At 41.0% G+C, this 17,645-nt stretch overlaps 1 protein-coding gene across 1 annotated transcript in view; it reads right to left on the minus strand.

Moving 5' to 3' along the window:
• mthfd1 (methylenetetrahydrofolate dehydrogenase, cyclohydrolase and formyltetrahydrofolate synthetase 1) overlaps window positions 1-17,645 on the minus strand; it is a 114,574-nt gene that overhangs the window by 73,498 nt on the left and 23,431 nt on the right. The window contains exons 4-8 of the mRNA XM_062968573.1: window positions 14,699-14,752; window positions 12,304-12,440; window positions 10,863-10,963; window positions 7,541-7,677; window positions 6,246-6,357 (exon numbers count right to left, since the gene is read on the minus strand). Of these exons, the coding sequence (XP_062824643.1) occupies window positions 6,246-6,357; window positions 7,541-7,677; window positions 10,863-10,963; window positions 12,304-12,440; window positions 14,699-14,752 (541 nt within the window). The remainder of the gene's footprint in view (window positions 1-6,245; window positions 6,358-7,540; window positions 7,678-10,862; window positions 10,964-12,303; window positions 12,441-14,698; window positions 14,753-17,645) is intronic.

Genomic DNA, 17,645 nt, shown 5'->3' on the forward strand with positions numbered 1-17,645 from the left:
CAGCTTCCAGAGGGTATGCTTGATTCTGGCCACAGGGGGAGCAGTTGCTCCATAATCCACTGTGATGGCAACTTCCTCATCCCAACAGCGGTTGAATGATTTCCATCATTTCTATCCCGCCCTTCTCACCCGAAGGGACTCAGGGCGGCTTATAGGGTGTTTGAAAAAGAACTCCCTAGTTTTAATGTAAATTACATTAAAACTAGGGAGTTTTTTCAAACACCTTGTGTATCTAAGAATCTTAGCTACCTGCAATTGTGTGCTCCTTCCTTTCTCCTTTACTGAACTACTTCCCCTAAATAAAGGAACTACCAGGAAGCCAAGATATATAAGAAACTAACTTGGGTACCTGGCAATGCCTGGGTTATTTGAAAAGAACCTTATTTGTTTTTGGATGTTAGGTAATATCAGTTTGGTCATATCTTGCAATATGTCTTGGAAAAGAACTCAGTCTTTGCTTTAGTTTTTTATGAATCCTTCCATTAGAAAATGCATAAGGGTGAACTACAATTCCCAAAAACTCTTGGCTCAATCCTCCCAAAACTCCTCCAGTATTTCCAGTTGGCCATGATGGGTATGTGTGCCAAATTTGGTCCAGATCCATCATCTTCTGGGTTCAGCGTTCTCTGGATAAGGGTGAACTACAACTCCCAGATTCCCAGAGCAATCACCCCCAAACCCTGCCAGTATGCAAATTTGGCCATGTTAGGTCTGTGTGCCAAATTAGTTCCAGGTCCATTTTTGGTGGGGTTCAGAGTGCTATTAGATTGCAGGTGAACTATACAACCCAGTTCCTCCAACTCCTATGAATCATGGTGAATTCTCCCCAAACCTTTCTAGTATGTTTAGTTGCTAATCAATTCCTCTGTTTGCTGTGTGCCATAGGAAAGGGTTAAGGGAGAGGCAGTGGGCGGGCTCATGCAAATGGAGAGAGAAAGAAACACTGGGATGTGCTCGCTGTAACCTGCAATGTCCTGGGAGGGAGTGACTTGGTGGAGCCACAGCATTGGGAACTATAGTCTGTTTGTGGAAGTGGGAGCTTGTCTGTGTGAGCGGACACCCCTGCCACACACACATATACAGATTTTCACTTTTATTATGTGTGTAGATTATGTATATAGATCAAGCACAAGTTGTGTGTGGCACCTGCAACCTTTGGCACAGAAGCCTAAAAACCTTGTACAAGTACAGCTCCCAGGACTTCATAGCACTGAGCCATAGCAGCTAAAGTGGTCTCAAACTGCATCAATTCTACAATGAAGATGCAACCCGACCCAACTAAAAGAAGCAGCTTCTGTACTCCCCATGTTGATGAACTATTTCAAAAGAGAGCCTTAAAATAACAGGAATGGTGCTTTTTAAAAAACACCTCAACCCTACCATTAGATAATTGCAATAAATGACTGATCACTTATAACTGCAATCTTTGTGAAAGTGCACTAAGGGGGTGGAGGATTGCAACAGCTTGACAGGTGTGACTAATCCTCTTATTTAAGCACCCAGGAGTCGGGATTTTAAAGTGAAGAAGAAGGGGGACGAGGGGGAGAAGCCCAGAGAGGTATTGCTACTAAAAAGGGTGATGTTATGCAATCCAATTATTGGTTCATTAATTCAGTTCTTGGAGATGTCAATGCAGTAGTGATTTCATTCAAAACTTGGCCGAACAATAAGATGCAAGGCCCCCATCTGTAGATATACAGAAGAGCAACATGCTCCTAACTCCCAGAGAGAGACTGAGGGAGGTAATGAACTTGTAATCATCCCTCCACATTTGTTGGTTTTACTTTTGCAGATCTTATATTTTGCCTAGGAACTTCTAGGGTCTCCAGCATGATACCATGATCAGTGTCCACCAAAGAGTTGCATAGAAGAACCTAGACATTTCTAGACTCAATACATCTCTATGCACTTGCAACTCAGTGAGCAGTTGTGCACCCATAAACAACCCTAAAAAATTAATGTGGACATATTGCATTGGACAAAACCTTCTAACTATGGCTATAGACATCCTCGCAGAACTATTACATGACAACAATATTGCAGTCATGATGGTATTTCCAGGCTGAGATAAAAAAAACTTGGGGTAAACGTCCGAACATTAGACCACTTTGCTCAGTATTGTCATCTCTCACTGGCAGCAGATCTCCAGGATGTCAGGCCAGGATCTTGCCAAGTCCTATCTAGATATCCTACTACATATCATTACATTAGGAGCCTTTTCATAATACAATTATGCTATTACGTACAGCACTGGGATTTTATTTTAACTGCTATGTCTGTGCCTTATGGGATTCTGGAGTTTGGAGGTTCAGAAACACTACAACTCTCTGAGTGAGACTCCACCAAACTACAAATCCAAGAATTCCAAAGGAGACACTCATGGCAGTTCAAGTCGAATCACTATGGATACATCATTCTACATTGTGGAAGTGATGCAGTTTGATACCAGTTTAACTACCATAGCTCAACCATGAGAGTTGCTGTTTGGTGAGGCATCAGCACTCTCTGGCAGAAGAGGCTAAAGACCTTGAAAACGTTAACTCTCATGATTACAAACATTGAGCCATGGTAGTTAAAGTGGTGTTTAATCGGTATTAATTCTACAGTGTGGATACACCCCCTAATCTAACTGTATTGTGTGTATTGTATTGTATTGAGAATACTTTGAGTTGCAAGGTATCCTCTAAAGCATTATTACAACTATTTTGGTTAATTTCTTTTACAATTTTCCATTTTCTCTACTGTTGGTTTTAATTTGACTGACAATGCTGAAATGTTTTCTTCTGCAAAGAAATTAGTTTATTATTGCATTTTATATTTTTAACAGTGAGAGCAACAGTCAGAATACAGTGAGGTTGTTTAAATGTGAAAAGGTCATGAGCATTATTGAACTACCAATTGGCAACCCAATTGAGGAAAAGCTTGGGACCTTGGAGTAGGTACTACACATGTTGTCTGGTTACTGCTGAGTCAGGATGAAGAAAGAGGGGGAAAGAGTGACCAAAGGAAAGGCATACTAAAACACTCAGTGCCACGCAGGCCATAATCTGTTTTGACTGTCACTCTTAATGTTTCCTATGACAACCGAGACAGCAGTGTACATATGGTACACTCTGGATTGTCAGTTTCACACCCGCTGCTTCCTCAACACACAGAAAGCAATCTGAGAGGAGGCATTTTATCTCTTGCTTCTCGCAATTCCAATACAAGTTGTGGTTAATCACCCACCCACCGTGATACACCTCGTCCTTGTGTGCTCCTAGTCACAGAGTAATAGTTGCCACTCAAAAATGAGTGACGACTTCAATCAAAATCATCCTACCCAAGAGACCATTAAAGCCCCTTGGCCTTGCTGCTGACCGTTCATCATGTTCAAACAGAATGTCATTCTGATGACAAATTCCTCTGATGGAAATTGACTCATGCAGCGTACTCCACTATAAAGTTAGCTTGCAGTTTAGAGGAAAGAATACTTTTTGTAGTACAACTCCATGACTGGCTGAGAGATTTTGGAAAGTCAAGTGAAATAAGTAACTTCCCCAGTTTCTGATAAGTCTGTACAGCTAGCTGGGTTAGGATTATTTTCTCTTTTCTCTATTTGTATTACTTTGGAGCCCCGATGGCGAAGTGCATTAATGTGCTGAGCTGCTGAACTTGCAGACTGAAAGGTCCCAGGTTCAATTCCCGGGAGAGGCTTGAGCGCCCTCTGTTAGCTCCAGCTCCTGCCAACCTAGCAGTTCAAAACATGCAAATGTGAGTAGATCAATAGGTACTGCTCCAGCGGGAAGGTAACGGCGCTCCATACAGTCATGCCGGCCACATGACCTTGGAGGTGTCTACGGACAACGCCGGCTCTTCGGCTTAGAAATGGAGATGAGCACTAACCCCCAGAGTCAGACATGACTGGACTTAACGTCAGGGGAATCCTTTACCTTTAACCTACTACTTCAATACAGGTTGAGTATTTCTTGTCAAAAATGTTATTTTAGATCCCCCCTCCCCAGATTTAGGAATACTTGCATATACATAATGAGATGTCTTGGAGACAAGATTCAAAACACAAACACAAAATTGATATACACCTTATGCACATTACCTGAAAGCAGTTTTATACACAACATTTAAAATAATTTTGTGCAGGAAACAGAGTTTGTGTACAATAAGCCAAGAAAGGTGTCTCACTCACCCATGTGGATAATTTTGGATTTCGAAACTCCGAATACACAATCTAAATCACCTTACGGCATTCCAGTAAAATCTTAATTGTTGAAACTTAATTACTGGTCAGGAGAACGTTGCATCTTGTTCCTTTTTTTATTGATCAATCCTGCCTTTCTCCCAATATGGAATCCAAAGCAGCTCACAACACTGGTTTATGTGGATATTTGCAAAGGGACACCATGATGTAATGGTTGACTGGAAAGGCATGTGTCAACAGCTGATTGGTTGAGCCAGCCAGGAGACAGAATTCGGATTGGCTACTGTCTCTGGTTTGCTGATGAGACAAACGGTTTTAACTGCCACTTTCGCCTTGGAGAGTGAAGAGAGCGCTGACTAGAAATAGTCAGGAAGGAAATGGCTGCCAACTCTCTGAAGCCTGATTATTTATAAGGCAAATGAGGCATATTTAAAGACTGTTTAAAGGGACTGTTTATTTCCTCTGTATATATATATGTATGTATATATATGTGTGTATATATATACACAGCAGTATAGACTGCTGTATATATTGTTGCCCTGTTTGATCTTTTGAACTGAAGTAAAGATACTGTTACTTGTTACACAAGTCTGAGTGACACTTTATTATACTGCAGGGTATATCTGGGTTCAGAAACTATGGTAAAGCTTCTATTTATTTATATCTACAACCTTCAACAGTTTAGACCAGTGCTTCTCAAACCTTTGATTCCCAGATGTTTTAGACTCCAGTAGTTGAAGTCCAGAAGATTCAGGGGGCATAATATTGATAACCACTGGCAAAAACCTCTACTGGAGTTATAGTTACTTTTAAATTTGCAGCAAGATCGAAATGGAGAGAAAACAGGATCAGTCCCATGAGCTAAGCCGACTGGTTTCCTTTTCGAACTTCTCCTCTTCCTGGGCAAGTAGAATGAAGAGTGACACCACACAAGAAAACGGAACAACAATGATGTTTTCAAAAAGAAACCATCTTTAAAAAAGGTAGGACTCTCTCATTATAACATTCAAGACATGGCCCCTGTTTGGATCCTGCAAAGAGGAAACCTCTCCAGTTTCAAGTCGTTGATCAGACCTGAAAGTCCATTGAGTGGCTTTGTCCAGTCACTCTGTCTCTCATAGTGTTCTTAAGAGTATGAAAGGAGTGGAGGAACCTTACGCACCTCTTTGAATTCCCAAGAGGGAAGTGTCAAGATGAAGCATGCAATTCATCAATAAATACGAAGTAATTATGCACAGTACACTTTGCTGCCACACTGAGTGCTCTCCCTCCTCTTCAATTTCTATTCAACAATAATGAGAAGATGTTGAGCAAAAGCGTTCAAAGCTGCTAAAAGGCTGATTTTTAAGAACAACAAAGGATTCGTGCTTGAATTGACAGGTAGAAATTTTGCATTTGCTGCAGAGCAGCCCGTATTCTCTAGAAAACAACCGAATTCCAACTGCAAATTACAGTCCACAAACTCTGACATCACATTGTTTGTACAGACACACAGTCTGCCTTCTGCAATATCAAACATTACTATTCAAACTCTCATGATTACAACCTTGTGAAACCTGGCACACTTCTCAATATGTTGAAGGTTACAACACCCAACATTCCTGGCCAAGGTCGCCTGACGCAGAAGTGACGAACATAAGCAATGAGTCCCAATGTAGGTTCCCCTCTCCATGACACTAGTTTGGTTTCCCAAATTTTGTGTGGTGTCTTCCCACTCTTAAAAGGCAAAATGTCTCATTGAAGGCTAGCTTTTTGGTAGCTAGTTTTAATCTATATATTCTGTGCTCAAATATACTGATGCCGTGAGTCCTATCCTTTTCCTTTTTGACACAGCCAAAATTTACTCTGAAATTTCACTGAGATTTTGGACTAAATCAGGATTTAGTTGGTTTTCCCTTACTTTGTTTTTTCCACACACATCTTCAGAACAGATTAGACCTACCTGAGGACATTCAAGGAAAATATGAATACAAGAAACAATTCACATTCTCTCTCCCCTATTCACCTTCTATTCTAGGATTTTTTAAAAACACATTTTTTATATTACCTGGTATGTGGTTGATCCCACAGTCAATCACTATGGCGCCAGGTTTGATCCATTCTCCTTTCACCATCTCAGCTTTGCCAGCAGCAACCACCAGAATATCGGCTTTACTGACCTGAAAAATACATGTTGCATCAAAACAAGATGTCAAGCCAGGTTTTGTTATCTTTCCCTGTTAAATCCTTCCTCTTGCTTGAAGGAATTGTTTAATGAATGAACAAAGGAAACATGTTTCACTAAGATCAATAAAAATGTGGACAATTTAAGACACAACTATTATAGGTAATCAATGTTTCTTTCCACAACAGTTGAGTTGAGCAGTGAACAGGAATCAACATCAACAAAGAAGCATCCTAAAGCCAATCTCCAAATACTCTGGGATTTGTTGACATTTTACTTTTCAGCATATGCTATGGGTTCTCATTCAAATGTACATGTTCGTTAGATAAAATGCACCACTCCTTGTATCTACAAGTCTACCATGATTTGGTAACAAGCCCATGGATACTAAATCAAAAAGGGAAATATACAAGGGAGTAGATTACATTAGATATGTTCTTCACAAACTACTTTTCCATAGCAAGGAGTTTTTGACATTTGCTCACGTTGTGCATAATCTGAAGGGCTATGATACCACATTCGTACAACAGACCAACAACAGTTATCTGACAAAAGTATACAATATAGCCCAGGACTGTACCACTTGCCCAACTCTAGGTGGACAGGTGTTGTTGGGACTGCAGTTCCCAGCATTCCTTACCACTGGCTATACTGGTGAAGGATTTTGGGAGTCTGCAGCTCAACAGGGCCAGATCTGGGCCTATCCTCCCATTGCATCCTTCCCACTTGGCTTAAATCGAAATGTTTTAAGTGCATGAGTGCCAAGTGTATTCTGCCTCCTTGTCAGTCAACACAGAGAGGTGAATACGGTTTCAAAGAAATGGCACCTGCCTTTCTCAGAGAAACACAGTCAGTGTTACAATGCTGAATTGCCAAGAACTGTAACAGCAAAGGTCTCGTTCACACTACACAATTACACTTTGTTGACACCATTTTATTTGCATAGTTGCATTCTATAGTTGTAATTTTGTGAGGCGCTAGAGCTCTCCAGTTGAACTTTCTAAGCATAATTCTTTAATGTCAAAGTGAGTAGTGGCTTGAATTGAGCTCAGAACTGAGCAATGCACACAGTTCTTAAAGGGGCGGCACTTTCCCCTCCTGAAACCCAAAGAGCATTGTACCACACTAACTGTCAGTGGCATTGCAGTGACAAACAATAAGCATTCTTCCAGTCTTACCTCCTCTTCCAGTGATGCAGTCTTGGAGTGGCAGGTGGTCACTGTCGCATGGTTCCAGAGCAGCAGGTCATGCATTGGAGCCCCTACTATCTTGCTGCGCCCAATGACCACGGCTTTTTTGCCTGCCACTTGAACACCTGAAACACAGAGGTCAGATTTGGAATCCAAGCTTTAGAAAGCCTAGACAAATTCTGGAGGCATGTTATTGTTGCTGTGTGTCTTCAAGTCATCTTCTGATTTATGGCAACCCAAAGGCAAAACTAATCATGAGGTTTTCTGGAGCTGAGAATATGTGATCCATCCAAGGTCACCCAATAGGTTTCCATGACTGAAGAGAGAATCAAATCATGGTCTCCAAGGTCTAAGACCCCTTCTACACTGTGGCCGGGCTGTGGCGCAGGCTGGTAAACAGCTGCTGCAATAAATCACTCTGACCATGAGGTCATGAGTTCAAGGCCAGCCCGTGGTGGGGTGAGCACCCGTCAATTAAAAATAAAATATAGCCCCTGCTCGTTGCTGACCTAGCAACCCGAAAGATAGTTGCATCTATCAAGTAGGAAATAAGATACCACTTATAAAAGTGGGAAGGCAAGTTTAACTAATTTACAACATTGGAATGAGGAAGTGCCATCAGAGTGGATGATGAAGCAGCTGCTCTCCCCTGTGGCCAGAATCAAACATCCCCTCAGAAGAAGGTTAAATTGCCTCTGCGTCTGCCTGTCTCTGTCTCGGTTCTACGTGTATATGGGCATTGAATGTTTGCCCTATATGTACATAATGTGATCCACCCTGAGCCCCCTTCGGGGTGAGAAGGGCGGAATAAAAATACTGTAAATAAATAAATAAATAATCCAGATTATCAAAGCAAATAATCCACATAGTCTGCTTGAACTGGATTATCTGAGTCTACACTGCCATATATCCAGTTCAAATCAGATAATCTGGAGTCCCTTCGGGGAGATGGTGGCGGAATATAAATAAAGTTTATTATTTTATATGGCAGTGTAAGTCTAACACACAAAACACACTGTTACATTACAGCACAATGTAAAACTGGTATACTTTATAACCTCATCAGAGTTCCATCGGTTTCATGGCTTCCTATTCCTAAACTCACCATGCTAAACTCATTCATCCTGAACATCCAAGGCAAGAGAAAGGAAAGATCTCTTTTTGACTCTGCAGTAGTTTTGCTAGAGAGCCAATATGATGTAGGGGTTTAAGCACTGCAGTATCACTCTGATGTCCATGGTTTGAATCCTTGTTCAGCTATGGAAACAGCCAGAATGACCTTGGACAAGTCACATACTCTCAGCCTCAGATAAAAGCACACACAACTTCTTTCTGGACATATCTTGCCAAGAGAACCTCATGATAAGTTCATCTTAGGCAAGTCAGAACGACTAGAAGGAACACAACAAGAAGAACTACAAAGTACATCTACCAGTAAGTGTAATCAATACTGGACCAGATAAGGTCAAGATTCTATATTTGGAATACAAAACCTTAGTACTTTTAGGAAAGATACGAGAATCCCCTGCTTGTATTGACTGACAACATCTTCACAGATTCCCAGGTAGGAGTACATCCTTAGATGAACATTCCAGTATTTCTACCTGGGATTTTTGGCATGAAACGTACTGTATATACTCAAGTATAAGCCTAGTTTTTCAGCCCTTTTTTAGGACTGAAAAAACCCTCCTCAGCTTATACTCGGGTGAGGGTCCTAGTGGGCTTATATTCAGGTCGGCTTATACTATATATATGGTATATTTAATTTTTTTCTATCATTATTGGTATTGTTACATTTATTATTTTACTCTATTAAGTATTATTATTACATTTATTATTTTACTCTATTATTGTTGTTACTTTTACATTTATTTTACTCTATTTTTATTATTATTAATACATTTATTATTTTACTCTATTTATTATTACATTTATTATTTTACTGCATTTATTATTATAATTATTACATTTATTACTTCACTCTATTATTAAAAGGATACATAAGCACATTTACATTGAAGAAGATGAAAATAAGGATTTAATCAGAGTTGAACAGTCATACCTTAAATTATAGTTTGATGTAAAAATTCAAAAACATTTAAACTACTGATGCCTCAATTAATATAATTAATACCGACATAACTTGCACTTTCGGCCCAGTTTCTTTTGGAGCCAACCCAAGATTTTATCATTACAGTTTTTGTATGTGATCTTTTATGACTTGTTTTTATTGTTGATGATTGACTTGTTTTATTGCTTTGTTTTTATATTGTTCATGTCTGGGCTTGTCCCCATGTAAGCCGCCCTGAGTCCCTTTGGGGAGATGGGGCGGGGTATAAAAATAAAATTATTATTATTATTATTTTATTATGACACAGCAAATAAGATAGATATGCTGGATTTCATATCACAAAATCACAAGTCGAACACTTCCCAAGTGTCTAGGACTGTGTGATGTATTTTCGGATGATGCGTGCAGATCCCAGCAGGGTGGCCTTTGGCAGTTGGCAGATCGTAATTTTGTCAATGTCTATTGTTTCCAAATGCCGGCTGAGATCTTTTGGCACGGCACCCAATGTGCCCATCACCACCGGGACCACCTACACTGGTTTCTGCCAGAGTCTTTGAAGTTCAATCTTGAGGTCCTGATAGCGGCTGAGTTTTTCCTGTTGTTTTTCATCAATGTGACTGTCACCTGGGATGGCGACATCAATGATCCAAACCTTTTTCTTTTCCACATCTGTGATGTCTGGTGTGTTGTGTTCCAGAACTTTGTCAGTCTGGATTCGGAAGTCCCACAGTATCTTTGCGTGCTCATTTTCCAATACTTTTGCAGGTTTGTGATCCCACCAGTTCTTTGCTGCTGGGAGGTGGTACTTGAGGCATAAGTTCCAATGAATCATTTGGGCCACATAGTTGTGCCTCTGTAGTCTGTCTGTGCAATTTTCTTACAGCAGCTTAGGATATGATCAATGGTTTCGTCGGTTTCCTTGCACAGTCTGCATTTTGGGTCATCAGCTGATCATTATTATTATTATTATTATTATTATTATTATTATTATTATTTTATTGGTATCTCGGCTTATACTGGAGTCAATGTTTTCCCAGTTTATTTGTGGTAAAATTAGGTGCCTCGGCTTATATTCGGGTCGGCTTATACTCAAGTATATACGGTATGTATTCTGTCTCTGAACAATGGCTCTTTCCTAATCACTTCCAACACAGCAAATTTAATTATTCTCAGTTTTATTTCACAGGAAGGTGTTAGGCAACACTGGTGCAAAGCCCCAGATATTGTTTCTTTGCTCACCTGTTTGCCTGATGAGCTCCATGCATCCTTTGGGGGTACATGGGATGAAGCAGTCGCCAAGGTCGCCACGCGAGAGTTTGCCTGCATTGATGCTGCTTAAGCTGAAAAACAAAAATTGCACATTTCAATTTCTCTGAAACCAATAAATGCAAAAGAGATGACACCTACACTTTAGGAGAAATGTATTTAGTGAAAGTAGAAGAATAGACTGCCGCAGAGGGCTGCGGACACTCCTCCTTTGGAGGTCGTTAAAACAAAGGCTGCATTGACTATCTTACAAGAATGCTTTAACTGTGTACTTCTGCCTGCATGTTAGACTAGATAGCCTTTGGAGTTCCTTCCAACTTTATGATGAAATGCATAGTATATATAGAATTTAGCTAGACACAGGATGCACAGGATGTTATGTCACAGCCTAAAATTGCCATGACAATTAATAGCAGATGTTGTGATGGAGTCTTCGAGTAGAGATACTACTAGTTGTATTAGAAGAGGCAGGAAAACGACTCGTGAGCAAGACTCTGATGAGGAGCAACAAAGGAAGGGAATCCGGGAAATACTTATGGAACCCACTTATGGAACCCACTTCAAAACTTTGAGGGTTTTGAAGGGGATTGTGGGGCTGGGAGTCAAGAGGATGGGATGTCAGACTCTGGAAGTGAGAAGATGGATTGGCTGGCTCAAGTTCAGAGGAGGACTTGTAGATAAAAATAAGTTTGTTGCTAATGTAACCTTGCAATCGGCAAGGTATTTTGTTGGGCGCTTTTCGGGATCTTTGTTTCAGAAGACGTGTTTGCAAGACTGCTTTGGGACGTAAGTGTTAACCTGGGTTTTCAGTGGCAACGGGGGCTGGCATTGTGTGGATTTGCGCTGGATTGTTCTGTGTTGGTTTTATGCATTAGCTGCCGGCTTCCCTCCGTCGTTTTGACTCTTTGTGTTCACCTTGGACTGGAACTCGATGTCTGTGACTTCTCCCTGACGACCTGGACTGGAACTCATGTCTGTGACTTCTCCCTGACAACTTGGACTGAAACTCGATGTCTGTGACTTCTCCCTGACGACGCGGACCGGATGTAGCAGCTGTGACTTCTCCTTTACGTGGTTTTGCTTTAACAATGTTTTGGGGCATAGCGTGGCCACTGGTCACTGTGGGTGGTTGCTGGTAGCTTTCCTGTGTTTGTTTAGCTCCACTGAGTAGGTGGAGAAAGTTTCCAGCCATTTCGGCTTAGTGTGTTTTTAAATCCAGATTATTTCCCAGGATAATCCAGATTATATCCCAAGTTTGGGTATTTTGAGTTCTTTTTGGACATTGTTACCTTACACTGAAGAGAAAGTGTTTTGAGCCCTTTTTTGGTTGTTTCTCAGGCTCCTTTGTGTTGTTTTTGCAAATAAACTGAATTGTTTATATTAGCTGGCGTCTGACTTGTAACAGCAGACTTACCCATCCACATCCTTCTCAGGTGATACAGCATTGGTGATTTTCTCAGTGTTGATGGGCTTGTTGGAATCCAGAGGCAATTGTACGATAAACCCATGCACCGCAGGATCTTCATTCAGGCCATGGATGCATCTCAGCACCTGTTTAAAAGAAGCCATGAGAGGGGAAAAACACACAGAACTTGAGAACAGCTAGGTCATCACTCATATTATCACTTCTCTTAGAAAATCTGTCTCTTGAAGTGGAAATGTCTGATAAAACATTGCATCGCCTAGGATAATTCTTTTCAGAGTCTCGCTACTCTGTTTCCTCTCCTTCCCTATTGCTCATTAATAACTATTGCATTTTGGCTGGCATTTGATGAGCAAAACTATAAGACCCATTTTACCCAAACAATGTGCTGGATCTTGCTAATTGTTATCCTTGTGTGTTTCTGGTGTGTGTGTGTTTAATGATGTATGTTTTAATGTGGTGTTAATGTTTTGATTATTATTTTAACGTAAGGGACTTGTGGATTTTTAACAATGTGGGTTTTTTTAAATTTTGTCGTAAGGTGCTTTGAATCGCAAACTGGGAGAAAAAGTGGAATAGAAACAACAAGGCCGGGCTGTGGCGCAGGCTGGTTAGCAGCCAGCTGCAACAAATCACTCTGACCAAGAGGTCATGAGTTCGAGGCCAGCCCGTGCCTGCATCTGTCTCTGTTCTATGTTATGGCACTGAATGTTTTCCTTATATGTGTGCAATGTGATCTGCCCTGAGTACCTTTCGGGGTGAGAAGGGCAGAATATAAATACTATAAACAAACAAACAAACAAACAAACAAACAACATGAACAATAACTATTATTCTCCTTCCCTCCCACAAATGTGGATCAACCTTCTGGGCCCACTAAAGCCCCTTCTATACTACCATATAATCCAGATTATCAAACAGATAATCCACACATCTTCTCTCAACTGGGTTACCTGAGTCTACACTTCGAGATAATCCAGTTCAAAGCAGATAATTTTACATGGCAGTGTAGAAGGGGCCTATGTCTACTCATTCTCATTTGGGTTTTTTTCTAAAGAACGAGGACTCTGGTATCAGAGCTCAGCAACATTACATTACAGTGCAGTTTTAGTTAACCGTAACTCAAGCAATTAAGAAATAATGCAAATTACATTCACAAAACACAGTGAAACTGTTACATTAAGTCAAGTTTTGTTGTCGAAGGCTTTCATGGCCGGGATCACAGGGTTGTTATATGTTTTCCGGGCTGTATGGCCATATTCCAGAAGTATTCTCTCCTGACGTAGATGTGGGTGAAACGTCAGGAGAGAATACTTCTGGAACATACAACAACCCTAAGTCAAGTTTGTTTTTATTTACCGTATTTCAATATTAATATCAAATTAAAACAGAGTTTATGATATAGTATGGTACGGAGTATAGTATTAATAGTAACTCTCAAGCAACCAGAGACTACATTTATCCTGTGCCTTCCAGTCCCAATGGGCACCGGTTAATTGAGAGTCTACTGTAATTGCTTTTCATGGAAGAGTTGGAAGAGACCTTGTGGGCCATCCAGTCCAACCCCATTCTGCCAAGAAGCAGGAAAATTGCATTCAAAGCACCCTGACAGATGGCCATCAGCCTCTGCTTAAAAACCTCCAAAGAAGAAGCCTCCACCACACTCCGAGGCAGAGAGTTCCACTGCTGAACAGCTCGCTCTCACAGTGAGGAAGTTCTTCCTAATGTTCAGGTGGAATCTCCTTTCCTGTAGTTTGAAGCTGTTGTTCCGCATCCTAGTCTCCAGGGCAGCAGAAAATAAGCTTGTTCCCTCCTCCCTATGACTTCCCCTCACATATTGATACATGGCCATTATCATGTCTCCTCTCAGCCTTCTCTTCTGCAGGCTAAACATGCCCAGTTCTTTAAGCCGCTCCTCATAGAGCTTGTTCTCCAGGCCCTTGATCATTTTAGTCGCCCTCCCCTGGACACATTCCAGTTTTTCTCTGTTAGTTTTTATGAATAGTTTTCTCTTCCACGTATAAAAACATCTATCCAGATAATAAAATGATTTTAATATCCATTTCTCTCGTTCATTTTCTTTTTCCAATAACTCAATTCCATTATTGTCCTACGTTTTGGCCTTTTGCTTCTTCCCTTCTCAGTTGGCTTTTATGGGTTTGCTAAACAGTCCAACTTTAACAGGTTTTTGGGAAGGATATCTTCCATTAATCTTCCTTAATTCCCTATCTATCTATCTATCTTTGCAGACTTCTCTGTTACCCATCCCTTTGGTACATAGTTGTTGCCACTTGGGTTATATAAACAACCGCATTCAAAGATCTGGATAACAATGAGGATATAGAATATATAAGATTTCAATCCCACACAAAGAGAAAGCAATTACCTCAGCTTCTGTAGCTGTGCTCGGCAGTTTGACGTGATTGGCATTGATCCCAATCTGGAACAATAAGAAGGATTAAAACAAAAACTGGCTGAGACATAATTAGATGAAATGTGACAAGACGATTCTTATCAGACTGAAATGTCCTTGAGGATCTTCATAACACAAAACTGAGCTGACCTCTTTCTGCCCTGCACTCCAAGACGGTTTTTGGCAATGTTTAGAGAAGGATTCAGAAACAGAGATGAATGATGTTTGGCTACAAACCAAGGGGCAGAAAAGACAATAACACTTCATCTTCTCTTCGTGTGGTCCAGGACAAGGGACTGCCATTGCAATGCATTGTGCAAAAGCCAGGAACATATATCCCCATCTTCTGTTCTTCCCTAGCGGCACTTTCACACGGCATGATTATATTGTTATGATTCCACTTTAACTGCAGTGAGTCCAGCCTATAAAATTTTGGAATTTACAGTCCCAGTGAGACACTATTTAAGAATTTCCCCTAAAACACCAAAATTTCACAGGATAGAATAGGCGTGGGTAAACTTCAGCCCTCCAGGTGTTTTGGACTTCAACTCCCACAATTCCTAACAGCCTACCGGCTGTTTGCCCAGAGGCCTATAAATATCTGGGCATATTACAGCTGGACAACATCAAGCATGAACATGTGAAAACTGTGGTCAGCAAAGAATACACACAAAGGGTCAGAAAAATTCTCAAAAGCAAGCTCAATGGAGGCAACGCCATCAAGGCCATAAACACCTGGGCCATACCTGTCATAAGATATACTGCTGGCATTATAAATTGGACACAGGTGGAACTGGACAATTTGGACAGAAAAACAAGAAAACTCATGACCATTCATCATTCACTGCACCCTCGCAGTGATGTTGACCGGCTCTATCTGCCTAGAAGATCAGGGGGCAGAGGACTCTTACAAGTAAAACAAGCAGTCAAAGAAGAAAAACATGCCCTGGCAGAATATGTAAAGCAAAGTGAAGAACCTGCTTTGATTGAAGTCAAAAATCAGAAACTCCTCAAAGCACAGCAGACAAAAAACCAGTACAAGAAAGCCACACTACAAACTAGAGCTGACAGCTGGCACAACAAAACACTGCATGAAAAGTTCCTTGACAAAATTGAAGGAAAAGCTGATAAGGAGAAGACCTGGCTATGGCTCACAAATGGGACCCTGAAGAAGGGAGACAGAAGGCCTGATCCTTGCAGCCCAGGAGCAAGCCATCAGAACAAATGCAATTAAGGCCAAGATCGAAAAATCAGCTGATGACCCAAAATGCAGACTGTGCAAGGAAGCTGACGAAACCATTGATCATATCCTCAGCTGCTGTAAGAAAATCGCACAGACAGATTACAAACAGAGGCACAACTGTGTGGCCCAAATGATTCATTGGAACTTATGCCTCAAGTACCACCTGCCAGCAGTAAAGAACTGGTGGGATCACAAACTTGCAAAAGTATTGGAGAATGAGCATGCAAAGATACTGTGGAACTTCCGAATCCAGACTGACAAAGTTCTGGAACACAACACACCAGACATCACAGTTGTGGAAAAGAAAAAGGTTTGGATCATTGATGTCGCCATACCAGGTGACAGTCGCATTGACAAAAAACAACAGGAAAAACTCAGCCGCTATCAGGACCTCAAGATTGAACTTCAAAGACTCTGGCAGAAACCAGTGCAAGTGGTCCCGGTGGTGATGGGCACACTGGGTGCCGTGCCAAAAGATCTCAGCCGGCATTTGGAAACAATAGACATTGACAAAATTACGATCTGTCAACTGCAAAAGGCCACCCTACTGGGATCTGCACGCATCATCCGAAAATACATCACACAGTCCTAGACACTTGGGAAGTGTTCAACTTGTGATTTTGTGATACGAAATCCAGCATATCTATCGTGTTTGCTGTGTCATAATAATAATAGAAATAACTGGAAAAGCTGACACGATATGAGGATATAAAGATCGAATTGCAAAGACTCTGGTACAAGCCAGTCAAGGTGGTCCCAATGGTGATTGGCACACTGGGTGCAGTGCCTAAAGACCAAAATTACCACCTGTCAGCTGCAGAAGGCCACCTTACTGGGATCTGCCCGCATTATTCGCTGATACATCACACAGTCCTAGACACTTGGGAAGTGTCTGACATGTGATCTAATACAACTGCCAGCAGATTGTCTGCTGTGGACTCATGTTGTTGTGTTTCAAATAATAATAATACCTGTATTCTTGCATCCCGCCCCATCTCTCCAAGAGGAATCGAGGCGGCTCACATGGGGACCAGGCCCAACAATATACAATTATGTAAGTACAACAATATAAAATAAATACCAATCACAGAAAATTAATACATTAGAATTATAAAATACATCACAAAATAAAAGTGTAGCCAGTGGCCACTTTACTTGTACATTGTCTTAAGGCATTGAATAGTTGCCTATGTGTAAAGCTGCCTTTCTCAACCCCGGAGGGGACTCGAGGTGGCTTTAGACATAGGCAACTATTCAATGCCTTAAGACAATGTAAAATTAAAATAAACATTTAAAAAAGCATTATAAAATACATTAAAACAATTAAAAACATTTAAAAGAATACCTTCACAATTTATCACGTAATCCACAAACTTAATCCGGGCCGTTCCAATAGTCACTGCACATCATTCCATATCTTTCGTTTGCACAAATTCCCCAAAGGCTTGGCCACAAAGCCACGTTTTTACTCTCTTACAAAAGGTACATGTCAATGTGAGTAGATCAATAGGTACCGCTCCGGCGGGAAGGTAACGGCGCTCCATGCAGTCATGCTGGCCACATGACCTTGAAGGTGTCTACAGACAACACCGGCTCTTCGGCTTAGAAATGAAGATGAGCACCAGCCCCCAGAGTCAGACATGACTGGACTTAACGTCAGGGAAAACCTTTACCTTT

This window comes from Anolis carolinensis, chromosome 1, assembly GCF_035594765.1.
Source record: "Anolis carolinensis isolate JA03-04 chromosome 1, rAnoCar3.1.pri, whole genome shotgun sequence".
In the NCBI taxonomy this organism is placed as follows: Eukaryota; Metazoa; Chordata; class Lepidosauria; order Squamata; family Dactyloidae; genus Anolis; species Anolis carolinensis.